The sequence below is a fragment of the Callorhinchus milii genome, unplaced genomic scaffold, assembly GCF_018977255.1.
Source record: "Callorhinchus milii isolate IMCB2004 unplaced genomic scaffold, IMCB_Cmil_1.0 Scaffold5, whole genome shotgun sequence".
In the NCBI taxonomy this organism is placed as follows: Eukaryota; Metazoa; Chordata; class Chondrichthyes; order Chimaeriformes; family Callorhinchidae; genus Callorhinchus; species Callorhinchus milii.
Genome location: NW_024704746.1, coordinates 52,234,909 through 52,253,467, shown reverse-complemented (window position 1 = coordinate 52,253,467; position 18,559 = coordinate 52,234,909). Strand labels below are relative to the sequence as shown.

At 50.8% G+C, this 18,559-nt stretch overlaps 1 protein-coding gene across 3 annotated transcripts; it reads left to right on the top strand.

Annotated features, from left to right (window-relative positions):
- Positions 1 to 1,697: 1,697 nt before the first annotated feature.
- On the top strand, positions 1,698 to 18,329 carry foxm1 (forkhead box M1). Of its 3 annotated transcripts, none has more exons than XM_042335902.1 (9): positions 1,698 to 1,756; positions 2,766 to 3,455; positions 7,290 to 7,438; positions 10,533 to 10,691; positions 11,431 to 11,559; positions 12,070 to 12,135; positions 12,568 to 12,625; positions 13,007 to 13,200; positions 16,196 to 18,329. In XM_042335902.1, the coding sequence occupies exons 2-9, from the start codon at positions 2,810 to 2,812 to the stop codon at positions 17,057 to 17,059; spliced, it is 2,265 nt and encodes a 754-aa protein (XP_042191836.1). In that variant the 5' UTR covers positions 1,698 to 1,756; positions 2,766 to 2,809; the 3' UTR covers positions 17,060 to 18,329. The 3 variants fall into 3 exon arrangements, with proteins under 3 accessions (XP_042191836.1, XP_007903303.1, XP_042191837.1); XM_007905112.2 differs by having other exon boundaries at positions 13,004 to 13,200; XM_042335903.1 differs by lacking the exon at positions 12,070 to 12,135 and having other exon boundaries at positions 13,004 to 13,200.
- Positions 18,330 to 18,559: the final 230 nt, after the last annotated feature.

Genomic DNA, 18,559 nt, shown 5'->3' with positions numbered 1-18,559 from the left:
ACTCCACACACACACACACACACACAGACTGACCCCCAACACAGAGACTGACTCCACACACACAGAGAGACTGACCCCCAACACAGAGACTGACTCCACACACACACAGAGACTGACCCCCAACACAGAGACTGACTCCACACACACACACACAGAGACTGACCCCCAACACAGAGACTGACTCCACACACACACACAGAGACTGACCCCCAACACAGAGACTGACTACACACACACACACACAGAGACTGACCCCCAACACAGAGACTGACTCCACACACACACACACACACACACAGAGACTGACCCCCAACACAGAGACTGACTCCACACACACACAGAGACTGACCCCCAACACAGAGACTGACTCCACACACACACACACACAGAGACTGACCCCCCAACACAGAGACTGACCCCACACACACACAGAGACTGACCCCCAACACAGAGACTGACTCCACACACACACAGAGACTGACCCCCCAACACAGAGACTGACTCCACACACACACAGAGACTGACCCACACACACACACACACACACACACACAGACTGAGTCCAGAGTCAGATCGGAGCGAGTGGGGGCAAAGACATTAAAATAGACTGAGAGAAAGAAAGATTTGAGATCAGAGAAGCGGGGGAGACTGAGACCAGAGAGACATTGGGCCGAGACAGAGGAGGAAACTGAGACCAGAGAGACTGATCCTGGAGAGCGGGAGAGACTGACTCAGAGAAACAGATCAGACACAGACTGAGCCGCAGCGAGAGACCCCGGAACCAAGTAATAAAGATCAGCTCCGCCCAGAGCGGGACACTCCGGCACAGCCCGGAACACACTGCGGCACCAACAAGGCTCTGACTTCCGGATTTACCGCCAGAACATCAACCCGGAACCGAGAGACCACCACCACCACCACCACTGGCTACAAACTAACAGCTCCGGTACCATCCGCCCCCCGAGAGCCCACAGCGGCAACACGCGGACACCCCGAGTGGTTACAATCTGTCAGCCCAGGACTGTTAGCGGGCAATCAGGGACAGCCCCCCGGACAGCCCCCCCGGCCCGGCCCCCCCCGACAGCCCCCCCCCGACAGCCCCCCCCGGCCCGGCCCCCCCCCCGGCCCCCCCCCGACAGCCCCCCCGGACAGCCCCCCCCCCCCCCCCCCCCGCCCCCCCCCCCCCCCCCCCCCCCCCCCCCCCCCGCCCCCCCCCCCCCCGGACAGCCCCCCCGCCCCCGGACAGCCCCCCCCCCGGACAGCCCCCCCCCGGACAGCCCCCCCCGGACAGCCCCCCCCCGGACAGCCCCCCCCCCCCCCCCCGCCCCCCCCGGAGGCAGCCCCCCCCCCCCCCCCCCCCCCCCCCCCCCCCCCCCCCCCCCCCCCCCCCCCCCCCCCCCCCCGGAGCCCCCCCCCCCCCCCCCCGGACAGCCCCCCCCCGGACAGCCCCCCCCCCCGGGACAGCCCCCCCCGGACAGCCCCCCCCGGACAGCCCCCCCCCCCCCCGGACAGCCCCCCCCCCGGACAGCCCCCCCCGGCCCGGCCCCGACAGCCCCCCCCCCCCGGACAGCCCCCCCCGCCCGGACAGCCCCCCCCGCCCCGGACAGCACCCCCCCGACACCCCCCCCCCCCCCCCGGACAGCCCCCCCCCCCCCCGGACAGCCCCCCCCCCGGCCCGGCCCCGGCCCCCGGACAGCCCCCCCCCCGGCCCCCGGAGAGAGCGGACAGAGCAGACCCTAAAAGCCTAACCATGCAGGTAAGAGATGGATCAACGAGAACAACACAAATTGCATATGTATAGCACCTTTGACATTGGGAGGATGGAGGTATTCCCAGAGCGCTGGACAGTCAATGATTTGCACCCAAGCTGGGGGTTTGGGATCGGGAGGGGGGAGGGAGGGAGTCGGTGAGTTGACCAAAGGTGAGGTTGAAGAGATGGGTCTCAAGACCCGGCTTGAGGGAGGGGAGGCTGTGATCCCCAGCCTCAGGTTAGCAGTGATTGCACAGTCACTCAGACAGGAAATGAGGGGTTCCTGGAACAGTGATATGGGAATGGATCAGGAACCTGAACATAGTCTGGTCACATCCACACAGAGTCAGATTGTCAGAGATGCTACAATTTCACTGCTATCTGAGGCCTCCGGGATCACAGCCTCCCCTCCCTCAAGCCGGTTCTTATTAAACTAAGACATTAAACTATGGTTCCATCTACCTGTTTAGCTCGATATTAGAAATCCTGAAAAGAGTTAGACATTTGAAAATAGAAGGAAGCATCTCGGAGTGTCCTGGCCGGCAATCCTCCAAACAAATTGGTCATTCACTGTGTGGCTGCCAATAATAATAATAATAATCACCGGGACAACGAGAGAAACTCCCTCCTCATATTGAATAGCTATGGGTTCTTTAACGTCCACCTGAACAGGCAGACAGGACCTTAATTTAAAGTCTCATCTGAAGAATGGCACATCCGACCATGCACTGCATTGGAGTGTCATCGTAGATTGTGTGAGTTCGTAACCCACAATTTTCTGACTTAGAGACAGGAGTGCTTCCACTGATGCAGACTGACATTGACAATTGCTGTGCCCAAAATGACTTACATTGCCAACAAAAATCACTACATTTGAGAGCCTATTATCAGTCCTTTATCGAAAGCAAGGATTATTGTAAATCTGTAAATGGTGCCTCAGAGAGAGTAAGTCCTTGTGACCTGCCACGCCTGCTTCTTTACATCAGATTGTTTCTCATTTGTTGTGTTGTTACAGGTTCTTTGTAGACTGATGCTGGCGAGGCTGCTGTAGGGGTTAAAATGAAGGCGAGCCCAAGGAGACCTCTGATCCTGAAACGCAGGAAACGGCCCCTGAGCTTCAGCGGGCCCACAGACGTGCAGCAGGATCCTGGTCGGGATGAGGCCGACGGCGGTAAAAGCAAACGTGGGAGTAGTGGGTGTGATGTGGCAAGTGGCTGCCCAGGGATTGGTGGCATGGGCACCTCACAACATGACCCACAGCTTGAGAGCCAGAAATTCCCCGAGGGTATTCGGATTGCCAATCACCCATCTATACCCAACACCCAAGTGGTGGTGATTCCACGCAATGCGGACTTGCAAAGCATCATCAAAGTGCTGACAGCGAAAGGCAAAGAGAGTGGCACCAATGGCCCCAAAAAGTTTATTCTGCTGAGCAGCAATGGCTCATCATCGTCTCGCTATGGGCCATCTGTGAGCAGCAAAGATCCACGCACCTCCGAGACTGGCATTCAACCGCTCAGCCAAGGTGGTGGAAAGTCTGTGACATGTCAAGGGGAGCCTGACCTCCGCATTGCTGCTGTAAGTGACCAGGTACATCCGGCTGATCTCGGCTTACGAATCATCAAAAAAGAGGAGGAACTTCCATCTTTCGAAACAGCGGATACTCTGGTACCTTTGACTCTCACCAACAAGGAAGCTGGTACAGGTAGGAAATAACCTGGCACAGGAGACTTGTCCCAAGATACAACATTGCTAAAAACAGATTTATTAAAAGGGAATATGTTTCAATCCACCAAATACCCAATCAGATTCCAGCCTGTCACTCACTTCTGGGATCAGTTATTTTATGTTTTAACCATTGATCCTTTGAAATCGATTCCAACCTCTATTTTATCCCCCTATTACTCTGGCTCCTTCCCCTCTTTTGAACATTTAAACCAGTACCTCCGCTCCTTCACCTTCAAAATCCTCCTTATTTACTGTCCTCCCAAACCGCCTGGCTTCTTCATCCCTGACATCTCTCTCCTCTCATCCCTCTGAACACCTGGTCATAATGGGTGATTTCAACCTCCACCTAAACACCTCTTGCCCCATCTCCTCTGTCTTCACTGCCCTCCTCTCCACACTCACCTTCCACATAAACGCCCCGATTCACAGCTGTGGCATCCCTTCAACCTTGTTATCGCTCATGGCCTTGACAGCTCTGATCTGAGCATCATAGATAAGGCCATCTAAGACCATTTCCTCATTTCCCTCTCCTCCCGCATCCCCCACCGCTCCTCCTAGCCCTCCATCATTTTTTTCCGACTTTGGAAAAAACTTCCACCCGAGTCCCTCTTCCTCGGATCTCTTCTCCCTCTGAACTTCCAGCCGCAACGATCCTGATGCAGCCATCAATCTTCTAAACGATTGCCTCTCTGCAATCATCAACTGCCTGCCCCCCTGAAATCCAGGGCTGTCTCCAAATCTACCCGCTCCACTGGTACAACCTTTGCTCTTTCAAAACTAAAACCCGCGTGCTCAAGTGCAGATGGTACATATCTGGCCTCACCGCCAGGTATGACTTGAGGATCTTAGCAATTATCTCCTCTCGCAGGCCCAAAGTGCCTTTTACTCCCAAACTCCCCCCTCCCTCTCAACCACCATCTCTCAGATGAAGCCCACCACCTGCTGCCTCCTCACCCAGTTGCTGGTCACCCAACCTGCCCTCCTCTCCCTGCTGTTGGCCGACACAGTCAAACAGTCGCTCTCCTCAGGTTCTGTTCTTCTCCTCCTTCAAACTGCTGCCATCGCTCCCTTCCTCAAAAAAAACACCGTTGACCCCTCCCAACTTCACAAATTACCATCGCATTTCCAATCTGCCCTTTCTTGCCAAAGCTCTGGAACCAACTTTGCTCTCACCTCTCCCTCCACGAGGCCCTCAAGTCTGATTTCCCCCCTGCCCATAGCACAGAGACGGTGCTTGTCAAGGTCACAAACGACATCCTCGCTCTCTGTGACAAGGGCTCTCTCTGCCTCCTTGTCCTCCTGGACCTCTCTGCCGTGTTCGACAGTCGGGCAAGTCATCCTCATCCATCTAAGTGGGACCTCGTAGACTGGTTTCTCCCCCCCACCCGGTCACCTGTGGTGTACCCTAGGACTCCATCCTCGGCCCATTCCTCTTCCTCATCTATGTACTCCGTCGTAATGATGTCATCCACAGAAACGGGTTAAACGTAAATGTATGCAGATGACCCACACATCTAGTTCTCCTCCACCAGCTGCGAGTCCGGGTCGACCGATATTCTGCCAGCTTGTCTGGCGGACATCAGGGCCTGGCGGAGCGAAAACTTTCTACAACTAAATGTTGACAAGATGGAAGGCATACTCAGCTCCCATCAACATCGTCTATCTTGCGGCACTGACCTCCTCAACCTCCCAGTAAACCGAACCAGTGCACAACCTAGGCATCAGGTTCGACCCACAGCTGTCCTTTCTTCCCCACATCTGGTCCCTGACCAGGACTTCCTTTCTCCACCTCCGCCACATTGCCCACCCCCGACTGTACCTTACCCCAGACGCAGTTGAAAAATGGATTTGTCACCTCCCGACTCAACTTTTCAAATACCCTCTTTGCCCGTCTCCCTAGCTCCACTATGTACAGGATCCAGCTAATCCAAAACACCACAGAAAACTCTATAATCCCATCAAACCAGTTCTAGCCAGGCTCCACTGACTCTCTATCACCGAATGAATCAATTTCAAGATCCTCACACTCGTTTTCAAATCCCTTCATGCCCTGGCATCTCCCAACCTCTCTGACCTGCTTACCCCACAACTCAATGCCTCAGCTCAATTGGCTCTGACCTTCTGCATGTCCCTCATGCCCTCCGTTGCACCATTGGCGACTGCACTTTCAGTCACTACACCTCAAAATTCTGGAACCCTCTATCCCTCCGTCCTGCCCCTTCCCCATCTTCAGGTTGCTCCTGAAGACCTTCCACTTAGACAGTGCCTACAGTCACCTCCCCCTTCCCCCAGCTCAGCGTCATGCTCCGCCACTGTCTAGCGCAAAGAGACAATTACCCAGCGTGAGGGGCGCTATATAAATGTTAGTTGTTGTATTGTGTTGACATCTACATCCTCCCCCTTGCTGACATCATCCGCAGACATGGGATCAACTTCCACGTGTATGCGGATGATACCCAACTCTGTCTCTCCAGGACTACTGCTGTCCTGACAGACTGTCTGCCGGACATCAAGTCCTGGATGAGGGCAAATTTCCTACAGTTGAGTGTGAACAAGACTGTGGCCCTCCTGATTGTCTCACACCAGCGCCTCTGCACCTCAGGCTCTGGCAGCATCAACCTCCATGGTTGCACACTACAACTCACCGAGCCAGTCAGGAACCTGGGTGTCTTGTTCGACCCTCAACTGTCTTTTCTTCCCCACATTCAAGCCATGACCCGCTCTGCCTTCCCTCACCTCCGTAACATTGCCCGACTCCGCCACTACCTCACCCCTCAGGCCGCTGAATCTCTTGTTCATGCCTTCATCACCTCCAGGCTCGACTATGCAAACGTCTTGCTTGTCGGCCTTCCCAACTCCTCCCTCCACCGGCTGCAGATAATCCAGAACTCTGCAGCCCGTGTTCTCTCCCGCACCAAACACCGTGATCCCATCTCCCCCATTCTCACCCGACTCCATTGGCTCCCTATCCTTCAGAGGATCCAGTTCAAGATGCTGGTCTTCACCTACAAAGCCCTCCATGGCCTCGCCACACCCTACCTCTGCGACCTCTTAACCCCCACCTATCCACCCGTTCCCTCCGCTCAGCCGTCTCTGGCCTGCTCCACGTCCCCTGACCCACCCGCCCCACCATTGGCGGGAGAGCCTTCAGCCACTCTGCTCCCAATCTCTGGAATTCCATCCCCCACTCACTCTGCCTCGCCCCCACCTAAGCCTCCTTCAAGTCCCGCCTCAAGACCCTGCTCTTCGACCATGCCATCGACCACCCCCTTTTCCCTTCCCCTCCTGACCCCAGCTTGGGTCTGAAATGCTACACTTTGTCCAGCGCTTTGGGACGTCCTCCCAACTGAAAGGCGCTATACAAATTAATCTTGTTGTTGTTGTTGACTTGCAATGCTGTCTTGTGCGGTATAGTTTAGGAATAATTTTTGAGTAACCGATTCCTTTGCAAGATGTATTCCTAACTCCTAGATTGCAGAATTCAGAGCATCAGATGATCTCTAAAACTCATGAACAAAGTTTGAACTGTTAATTACTGAGCCCTTGGGTTGGCTATTTGGAATATCCTCTCAAATGGAGGTTTCAATTCAGATTTGGGAGCAATCAGTACTTTGACTGTGTTGGGCTCCCCAGTGTAAGCTCTTCACTGTAGGTATTCTGCATTTGGGTGGGATGTGAACACTTCAGATCCTCGAATTGTATATTGTACTAGGTGCCAAGTGCTATATCCAGTGAGCATTCTCTGGGCTGTCCGCTGACTAATCCTTTGACAGGCAATGTTAATTTCTGCTATCTTGTTCCACATTCGTAGGTGCAACAGGCCCAGGAGGCCCTCCCCTTGATGACAGCCTGACCAACATCCAGTGGCTGGGTAAGATGAGCACTGACAGCCTGGGTGCATGCAGTGTGAAGGAGGAGGTGGAGAAGGAGAACCAGGAACCACCAGCAGAAAGCAGCTCTGTAAGTGCCTGCTCCTGCCCATGTGGTTGCAAACTTTTCATAAACACTGGGATTATTATAACATAGCATGTAGGAGCAGGAGTAGGCAATTCGGCCCTTCAAGCCTGCCCCGCCATTCAATCATGGCTGATCTTCTAATCTAACTCCAGCTAATAACCTAACCCTGCCTTATCCCCATATCCCTTAATACCTTTCGCAATAAGAAATCTATCTATCTCAGTCTTGAATATGTTCAAGGACTGAGCGTCAACAGCCCTTTGGGGTAGTGAGTTCCATACATTCACCACCCTTTGAGTGAAGAAGTTCTTCCTCAACTCAGTGCGAAAGGGCTGGCCTCTGATTTTAAGGTTGTGACCCCCTGGTTTTAGTTTCTCCAACCGGGGGAAACAATCTCCCACTGTCTACTCTATCATGCCCTTTGATGATCTTATAGGTTTCTATAAGATCCCTTCTAATTCTTCTATATTCCAGAGAATATAGGCCCAAATTGGTCAGCCTATCCTCGTAACTCATCCCCTTCATCCCTGGTACTAACCTAGTAAATCTACGCTGCACCCCCTCCAAGGCCAGTACATCCTTCCTTAAATAAGGAGACCAAAACTGCACAAGTATTCCTGGTGTGGTCTCACCAGGACCCTATGCAGTTGCAGCAAGATTTCCCTACTCTTATACTCTAATCCTTTCATAATGAATATACCGTTCGCCTTCCTAATTGCTTCCTGCACCTGCAGACTAACTTTCTGCGATTGGTGTACAAGGACACCCAAGTCCCTCTGGACGCTAACACATTCCAATCTCTCCCCTTCTAAAAAAAATCGGCTCTACTGTTTTTGCTACCTCGGTGGATGACTTTGCACTTCCCTACATTATACTTCATCTGCCACCTACCTGCCCAGTCACCTAACCTATCTATGTCGCGCTGCATTTTTTTAATGTCATCCTCTGTGTTGACATTTCCTCCTAGTTTTGTGTCATCCGCGAATTTAGATATATTAACTTTGATGTCCTCATCTAGATCGTTGATGTAGATGGTAAATAGCTGAGGCCCAAGGACTGATCCTTGTGGCACTCCACTAGTCACATCCCGCCAATCTGAAAAGGACCCGTTTATCCCTACTCTTTTGTTTCCTACCCGTTAACCATTCCCCAATCCACGTGAATATGCTCCCCCCAATTCCATGGGCCCTTATCTTTTGGACTAACCTTTTATGCGGCACCTCATCGAATGTCTTCTGGAAGTCCAAATAGATCACATCCACTGATTCACCCTTATCTACTTTACTTGAAATATCCTCAAAAAACTCTATGAGATTTGTCAAACATGACTTCCCTTTTGTAAAGCCATGTTGACTTGGCCTAATTATATTGTGCTCCCCTAAATACCGCACTACCACATCCTTAATCAACGATTCTAAAAATTTTCCTATCACTGATGTGAGACTAACTGGCCTATAGTTCCCCATCTTTTCCTTTCCACCTTTTTTAAATAGTGGTGTGACATTTGCGATCTTCCAATCCATGGGGACTGTTCGAGAATCCAAGGAATTTTGGAAGCTCAGACACAAGGCTTCCACTGTCTCATAAGCTATCTCTTTTAAAACCCTGGGATGCAAGCCATCCGGAAGATGGGAATTGGCACTTTTTAGTGCTAACAGTTTCCCTCGCACCAATTCTCTACTAATGAAAATTTCCCTAAGTTGCTCTCTGTCCTTATCCCCTCTATTGTTGGCAGACTTGTTGTGTCTTCTAGGGTGAAGACAGATGCAAAGTACCCATTTAGGGACTCGACCATGTCCTTATCCCTCATTACAACTTCTCCCGTCTCTGATTGAAGTGGACCTACATTTGCCCTCACTAGCCTATTCCTCTTAATGTATTTGTAAAAACTTTTACAATCAGACTTAATGTTCCCAGCTAGCTTACCCTCATACTCCATTTCTCGCTCTCAATGTGTCTTTTAGTTTTTTTTTTGCTGGTTTCTAAAACTCTCAATCTTCAGATTTGCTGCTTTTCTTGGCAGTTTTATAAGTTATGCACCATATGCAAGTCGTATTTACACAAGGCACATCAAAGATTTTATTGTTTGAGATAAAAACATTGGAACTGAATTCTTGGGAAGTGGTGGATAGAAAGTCAGCACAGGCCACAGACCCTAGATCAGAGGCCACATGGGCTGGGGTAGGCAGGCCCAGATTACATAGGCCAGGGGGCTCCAGGACCAAGGGCACACAGGCCTTTGGGAACAGACATAGATAAAAACACTGTCACAGGGGCAAAGACTTTGTGTTGTGGCTGATGGACCTCTTGCATGAAGTGCTGGTATGAATTGAATGGTTTGAAGTGTTTTGGAATTTGTGATTTACACTTTGGGTTCAGTAGGGGCAAGCGGCCCGAGACGGTGTGACTACACCAAGTGCACATTTCTCAACCCCTGCTCCTCTTTGCTCACTGCCAACAAATGCTTCACAACATGACCATCATACAAATTGTCCCAGTTTTTATATACATTCTATCATTTATGTTTTGAGAGCATTCTTGGTCGTTGAATGCTGCAGCTCACGGGCAACTGAGCCATGTAGGTCAGGGACATTGCAGATTCTGTTCCAATCTAATTATGCAGTTAATGATGTCAGTCAAGGCTGACTTTGGCTTCAGCAGCTTTTGGCACTCCAGATGGGAAAATCAGTCAGGGTTCTTGCTTCTGATTTCCATCCAGGTCAATAACTTGCAAAGACCTTTGAGACATTTTGGCATAACAAGTTGCTATAAAAATACAATATCTTTCTTTCATATGTTGTACTTTACCTTGGGAGTGCTGACAGAACAGCTCAGAACCAGCTTTACTCTGTATCTCACTCTTGATGTACATTACCTGAGAATGCTGATAGGACAGTGTCAAGGGAGGTTTTTTAGTGTGCCTTATATGTGTTGTGCCTGACCTGGGCGTATTTGTTACATTGAGCTTTTCTCATGGACCTAATGTCTAAGCTTCAGTTAACTCTCAGACGATGGCACTGGGAGTTTGGTGCGAGGCAGGTGAAATTTGCTTTAAGGTTGATGTTCAGAATGGATGTGAGTGATTTGCTGATTGCAGGTGGAGTCCGTCCATGAGAGACCCCCTTACTCCTACATGGCCATGATCCAGTTTGCGATAAACAGCACCCAGAGCAAAAGAATGACGCTGAAAGAAATCTACACCTGGATTGAAGATCACTTCCCGTACTTCAAACATGTGGCCAAGCCTGGCTGGAAGGTAGGTATCACAGATGCGGTGTCTAGATAACTGGTGTTAGGTCAGCTGCTTGCCTTGGGGGAGGAGGTTGGAGATTCACAATCTCTTTCCTTCTTGCTGCTTTGTTCCAGATCTAGGATCTGTAAACCTCCTTCCCATTGATAAACACGTTCTGCCCAGAGCCTGTGCCTGGATGGTTTTTGGCTGGCCAAAGGAGCACAGGTGAAGTTGTGGGTGCTGAGAGCATTCAACCTCTCTATAGAGATGTGTTAACATGGATTTCAGCCAGGGGGAGAGATGTCAGAGTGAGAACACATTCAGACTCCATGTCATGTGCACTTGGTCTATCTCTGTTGTTCATTGAAGCTTCTAAGTGATTGTAAATGTTCCCAGCTGTCCTCACCTAGGCTCTCCCAGTCCACCCCTGGCAGCTGCCCCCAATCTGGAACCATTAAATGCAGGAATGCCGGTGTACTTCTGTTCTCCCATCCCACATTTTCCAGTCACTGCTACACACCTCCTGCCTTGTCCATGCTGATGGGAAAATAACCAGAGCAGTTTGGATCAGTCAGTGATGCCTGGGATCAGGAAACATCTGTGGAATGGACAGGAGGAAACAATGGGTGAAACATCCAGCTTTGTTCTGGCTGGTTAACATTCTCTGATCAGATTAGGCAAGGGCCTGTGAGAACTTGTAGTTCCCTCAGTGATTGACTCTTCTTCCCCATGAATCTCGACTCATTCGCCTTCTTTCTCACAGAACTCCATCCGTCACAACCTGTCCCTGCACGACATGTTCATCCGCCAGACCTCTCACAATGGCAAGATATCCCATTGGACCATCCGGGCCGAGGCCAACCGCTTCCTGACCCTTGATCAGGTGGTGAAGGTGTGTGCTGCACAGCATGGGCTTATTGTTTACCAGTAGATTCTTCCGGGTTCAGTTTCCTCACTTAGTTCTGTTGCTAAAAATCTCAATTTGCTGAGAAGACTAGGGCAAGAACAGTTGGTTGGGACAAAGATGAAGTCTTTAAGGAGCAGCTGATCAATCTGCGTTCATTAGGGCTGCAAGTTCTCTCTGAATCAGTTGTAGTAATGTCTGGCACAGCAGATAGGTCCCCTGTGGAAAGTAGCCAGCCAAGGCAGAACAGTAGAGATTGCTTGATCAGACTGCATGCTTGCTGGGTTTACAATGTCAGAGTATCCCGTCGCTAAGGAAGTGAGTGAGAATATCCTCTGTGGCATTGCAATCCTACCTGCTGGATGAAGTGCTCCAGGACAACATGTGACATTTTGCACGTGTTTGCTGGCCCTTTGCTGGTTTGAAGTGAACCTTCCCTTTCCCTGTGTGTTAATGTTGAACCAATTCTCATTCTGGGTTGATGCTCCCTCCATGCAGTCTCCGGGATACAGCCCCAGCGAACAGGCGCATTGGATCTGCGCAACACCCCTGCTGCTCTGCCAAGTAAGATCACCAATGCCATCTCCTGTCTCGTTTTCTGTTTGCTTCAGCTGATGGTTCCTGTCCCCATTGCTTACATTGAAATGTCATCTGGCTTCCTGGACACCTTGTTGCTTGTTATCCATGTGCATCAACTTGTTTTTGGATGTTTACTAAGAATGTTTAATACAGTATTTGTGATTATATACTGGACAGCCCACTACAGCTGCTCTCCTCCTTGAGGGGGCAATGTCTTCTCCAGCTCAGGGGAAGCGTCTTACCTTTTTGTTTCCTGGTGAGCTACAGAATCTGTTTCCTGCTCAATGGGGTGAGGTGTGGGTGGGGAGGGTTCCATGCCTGTTCCTGTGCTTGGTGAGCTGAGGGAGCCTATATCTGTGTTGGCCCACAATTTTCAGCCATTTCATTTCCTTTTCGTTCTTACTTTGGAAATTTTAGCAGCAAAAGCGAACTGGGAGCAACGATCTGCTGAAGAACCCTGGGGCCGGGAGCACAGGTATTGTTTAGTTTCTCTCTGCCATGCTGATAGGCTGTTAATGGAAATTATAGGCTGAGATACTGATCTGAGCAAGATTATCCGTCGATGGTTAAATTGGTCTCAGCCTCACTGGGTTGGGGGTGGGGGGTGGAATCAGCCTGGTTTTCTGCACTATCCAAAGACCTTGGAACCACCTCAACTCCAAGGAGTTCCCATTTACAACCCAAGGAGGATCTGGGATTAGAGTGTGTGTGTGAAAGGAGGGGAGTGGGATGTGAAGGGAGGGGAGTGTGAAAGGAGGGGAAGGGTCTGTGAAAGATTCGGGAGGGGAGTGAGCGAGAGGATAGGGAAGGGGGTGAGAAGGTGAACTATATTTTCACTGCTTTCTTTGCACAGAAGTTGGGTTTCGGAAGATGAAGCCGTTGCTGCCTCGTACTGACTCGTATCTGGTGCCCATTCCCCTGTCACTCAACTCCCCCCTCATCCTGCAGCCGTCCACTCACATCACCCTGCCATCCCTCCAGGTGCCGCTGACCAGCTCCACCTACACCGAGCTGACCCGCAGACGCAAGCGCATCAGAATTGCACCCAAGGTAAGCAAAGGGATCAGTCACTGACTTGAAATTTGTCAGGAGCAAGGGGCAAGGTTAGAGATTAAAACAGGAGAAGTGCCCACAAAGAAAGCCCTTCAACTATTGGATCTCTTCTTTGCTGCTGACTTCCAACTTCCAATTAGAGCATCTCGTTTCTTAACTGATTACAGTAGTATGCACTCTACCGTCTTGGTATACCAATCTACCTGTTCACATCCCTTCTGTATAACAAATTAATTCCTAGTGTCAATTCAAACCTTGTCTTATTCCTATTACCTTAGCATATCTTGAAAATATTCTTAGGAATTTGCTTTCTCAGTCCCATTTGGTATCTTATCTACCTACAACAACAACAATAAGATTCCATTTGTAGAGTGCCTTTCACGTCGGGAGTACGTCCCAAGGCGCTGTACAGTTGGGTCAGGACCCGAGCAGGGGGGAAATGGTCAGGGTGAGGGGAGGGAAGGGAGGGAGCGAGGAGGGGGTAGAGAGTCGAGAGGGGAGCTGAAGGCACGGTCAAAGAGAAAGGTCTTGAGACCGGCCTTGAAGGAGGAAAGGGAGGAGGCAAGGCGAAGGCACTGGGGAATAGAGTTCCAGAGCCTAGGGGCTGAGAGGCTGAAGGCCCGGCCATCGATGGTAGGGCATTTGGGGCGGGGGATGTGGAGAAGACCGGAGCCAGAGGAACGGAGGGTACGGGCAGATAGGGGGATAGTAGGTCGGCGAGATAGGAGGGAGCAAGGCCGTGAATGGTTTTGTAGGTGAGGATGAGAATCTTGAATTCGATCCTCTGGGGGATGGGGAGCCAGTGGAGGTGAGCGAGGGTGGGAGTGATGTGGTCGCGAAGCCTGGTGCGGGACAGTACACGAGCTGCAGAGTTCTGCATGACCTGCAGCTTGTGGAGGGAGGTGCCAGGAAGGCCGGCGAGGAGAAAGTTCCCATAGTCCAGCCTTGAGGTGATAAAGGCGTGGACCAGAGTTTCAGCAGCGTGAGGGGTGAGGTAGTGCCGTAGTCTGGCGATATTCCGGAAGTGATGGATGGCGGTGCCAGTTGTGGGAGAAAGGACAGCTCAGGGTCGAACAGAACCCCGAGCTTCCTGACCGGCTTTGAGAGGTGGAGAGTGCAGCCTTGGATGCTGATGCTGTCAGCGCCTGAGGTGCAGAGGCGCTGACGTGAGCCAATCAGGAGGGCCTCACGTTGAGCTGAAGAAAGTTGTCTCTCGTCCAGGACTCAATGTCGGACAGGCAGCTGTCAGGACATCGGTGGTCGTGGAGTTGAGGGTAGAGGAGGAAAGGTAGAGTTGGGTGTCATCCGCATACATGTGGAAGTTAACCCCATGTCTGCGGATGATGTCACCAAGGGGGAGCATATAGAGGGTGAAGATGAAGGGACCGAGGACAGAGCCCTGAGGGACACCGCACGAGACAGTGCAGGGGCTGGAGGAAAAGCCGTTCGTGGAAACAAAGTGAAGACGGTGGGAGAGGTACGACCTAAACCACTCAAGGACAGGGCCTTGAAGGTTGAGGTGGGAGGACAAATGGTGGAGGAGGATAGTGTGGTTGACCGTATCGAATGCTGCCGATAGGTCGAGGAGGCAGAGGGAGCCCTGGTCGCAGACGGTCAGGATGTCATTGGTGACCTTGACCAGGGCAGTTTCTGTGCTATGGGCAGCACGGAAACCCGACTGAAGGGGTTCGAATAATGAATGGATGGAGAGGAAAGAGCGCAGCTGGGAGGCGACAACTCGTTCAAGGACCTTGGACAGGAAGGGGAGGTTGGAGATGGCCGGTAGCTTGATAGCTGCGACGCATCAAGGGAGGGTTTTTTCAAGATGGGAGTGATGGTGGCAGTTTTTAAGGGAATGGGAACAGAGCCAGAGGAGAGGGACAGGTTGACGATGTCTGTGATATGTGGGGTGAGGAGGTGGAGCTGGGAGATAAGGAGTGGAGTGGGGGTGGGGTCAAGGGAGCAGATGGTGGGTTTCAGGGATAGGATGAGTTTGGTGACAGAGGGTGGGGAAAATAGGGTCCCTCAGTGAAGTCTCTTTTCAAGGATGAAGAGCCATTTCGCCAAGCCTTCATAGCGCATAGCTTACCGTTCTGACACTGGGAATCATCCTTATTGCTGCCTTGAACACTGCCTTGGTGTTCTGGGCAGCCAGAACTGTACACAGTCCTTTAGGTGCAGCCAAACCAGATTGAGCATTAACAACAACAACAACTTGGATTTATATCGCGCTCTCCACGCCGGACGCCGTCTCAGAGCATTTCACAGGAACGGATTACTCCTGGGATTGTGAATTCAACCAATTTAACAGTGTTGCCCAGAATCTTGTTTCCCTCATTTATTGCTGTCACGGTTAGGAACAAGCCAAAATCCACCCGAAGATTTCTTTCAACCTCTTATTTGGTAACTTCTGTCCCATGCGTATCTGACTCAGAAGGTTGTGGGTTCAAGCCCTCACATCAAGAATTTCAACTCACAATCTAGAAACTGAATGACACTCTTATGCAGTTGGATACGCGCTGCATTGTTAGAGGAGTCCTCCTTCAGATCTTAAACCAAGGCCACCTTATGTCTGTTTAGCACTATTTGAAAAAAAACATAAATCTCTCCCAATGTCCTGGCCAACAATCCCCCAGATAAAATTTGTCATTTACTGCATGGTAGTTTGTCAGAACTTCCTCTGTGCACATGAGTTTCCGATTCACTTGTGAAATGCACAATCACTACAGTTTGCAGTGAATCCGGTGAAGTACTCTTAAGACATCCTCCCAGTGTGAAAGGTGCTATATATTAATATTCATTAAATTTGCCATTGATGGAACCAGATGTCCATTGGTGGTGTTATCTCAATGAGTATTTGGCATCAAAAGGCCAGAAGATGGCTTCTTGGGCCCAGGAATTAAATGAGAGCTGGTGGGCGGGGGGGGGGGGGGGTTACTGTAAGCTTCTGTACTGGACTGTTTTAAGCATTTGGTGTTTTTCTGTGTGGTAGGTGCCCAGTGAGCCTGTGACAAGCAATCAGCCAGTGAATTTAATGATGGACTATCAGGCCCTGCCACTGATCCACAGAGCTGCCCCACTCCCCACCACTGCCTGTGACTCCTCGGCGGCACTCAGAATAGAGGAGGCTCTGTGTAAAGAGAACACCTCTCGGCGGAAGCAGAGGCATGTGCCTCAGCCCATGGAGGAGCCCGTCCTTCTGTTTCCAGATTTCCCAGACCCAGGCATGGATTCCGGCATGGCCTCTGACCTCTCCACCTTCCATGAATCGAGAACCCTGGAGCAGGGTTCAGACTTTGCCAGCACATCTGCGGATTACAACTTCAAAACTCCCATCAAAGAGAAGCCTTTCCGAGACCTGCCTGCCTCCTCTACCCCCAGCAAGGGGGGGAGCAGTCCGTCCCTTGGGGGTGGAGGTGAGGGCTGGAAGTTCAGTCTCACCCCACTGAAGAAAGAGGATAGCCTTTTTGAGTTCAGCCCTGTCAGGACGCCGTGTGGCTCCTTCCTGACTCCACTGCGGAACAACCCCGGGTACCTCAGCCTCAGTAGCACCCCATTCAAGGATTTTGCTATCTTCGAATCACCCAGGGAGCTGTTGAATTCACCAGTCAAGGAGCTGGACCCCCATAGCCTCTCCCCTCCCCTCGCAGACGACCAAGGGGAACGGTGTTCCCGAGAGCTGCTGGCGAGCAGCGGCCCCTCAGCCAACAGGTCTTTGACCGAAGGCCTGGTCCTGGACACCCTGAATGATAGTCTGAGCAAAATCCTCCTGGACCTGAGTTTCACCGGATTGGAAGATGAGGACTATGATCTTGGAAATATGAGCTGGTCAGCGTTAATACCTGAGCTGAGGTAAATGCTCCAGGTCCCTCATGCAGACTGAGCCCTGAAGAATTTGCTACTAAATTGGCTTTAAAAAATCATCAAGGGAGGGACAGTAAAAACTTGTAGATTGTGTCTGAAAATAAATGTTATTAAAAGTGTAAAAGAAGTGAAGGAATGGAAGCTGGTTCAATACAGATGGTCATTTTTGTATAAGACCAGACCACAGACATCTCTGTTGCAGTGCTTGGTACTCAGCATTGACTGGTGTAACAAGACACCAGGGAAATGTCATTGATATTTGTTTATGCCAGGTGGAAAATCACCAATTCCTAGAAGTGTACACATGTGCTTTCATGTTGTATATATGCACATTTTGTTTGTATCTGTGTGTGTGTGTGTCACAAACATTATGAGTGTATTACTTGGATGCCTGTTAGTATCCTGTGTCTGCTTTCTCAGAATATCCCTCATTCTCCTGGGAGTTTTGCTTCTTCATCATCAGTTCTGAAACCCCCTCTGCCACCATGAACATTTCTCTGGGGTCCTCAGGGATTTGGCAGTGTCTGGAGCCCCAGAGCTTTCTTTGGAAGCTCGGTTGAACACAAGCCACACACATGACAAACTAATTCCCAGGCACCTTTGCCCATTAAGGGAAGTCTGTGAAGAGGAAGCAAAAGGATCAGGGACGTGCTGTGGACCATCTCACCTGGTCTTAACCTGCCATTTCATGAACTGTTGCAGAAGGAAGTTATGAAAGATACCACAGGAGGAGGTGTCAGAGTCTTGTGCTCTGGGACAGATGGAAGCTTCTGTTTATTCAACAAGTGGGTCTGGCAGCCAGCAATCTGTCCTCTTTGCCATTTTTTGACCATGGTGGTGACTGCACTAGTACAGCAGAGTCGCAAATGGAGGTGTAATCCGCCTCCCCCCGCCCCAGCCTGTATGCAGTGATGGGACCTGGGCTCAAGTCAGCTGTCACTGTATCCAAATCAAGCAGGTGCAGGGTTCAAAACTGATGTGTGCAACATTTGGTATGTATATGTGCACTTCATCTGAAGTCTGTGTTCTCAAAGGACACCATTAACCTTTTCAAATATCTGCTTTATAAGCAAGAAAGCTTCTAGGCCTACAACAATTGCAGACAGTTCTCCTGTTCTCAGTCTATTTCAAAATATAAATTATTGGTCTTGGCTATGAAACCGGCTGCCACTGGATTTGGTCATGTTATTCCTTCTCTCCATGCCCACTGCATCCATGTCTGCAGTCTCTCTTCCCAACCATGTCTGCAGTCTGTCTATGATTACAGTGGTGAGACATCACCTTGTTGACGAGTATCAACAAGATAATAATAATCCCTCCAAAAAAACCAAAAAACAATAATAAAAAAAAAATTGGGTCATTTTCAATCTACGACTGTTTGTGGGACATTGCTGTGCGCAATTGGCTGCCGCGTTCGCCCACAAATATACAGTCAATTCACTTTACAGTGTGTTCTGTGAAGCGCTTTGGGACGTCCTCCCGACGTGAAAAG

Excerpts from the sequence above, each read along its gene's own strand:
- foxm1 (XM_007905112.2), top strand. The coding sequence starts at position 2,810 with ATGAAGGCGAGCCCAAGGAGACCTCTGATCCTGAAACGCAGGAAACGG. Across the intron at positions 3,456-7,289 it reads CAACAAGGAAGCTGGTACAG|GTGCAACAGGCCCAGGAGGC; the intron begins GTAGGAAATAAC and ends CCACATTCGTAG. Across the intron at positions 13,201-16,195 it reads GCATCAGAATTGCACCCAAG|GTGCCCAGTGAGCCTGTGAC; the intron begins GTAAGCAAAGGG and ends TCTGTGTGGTAG.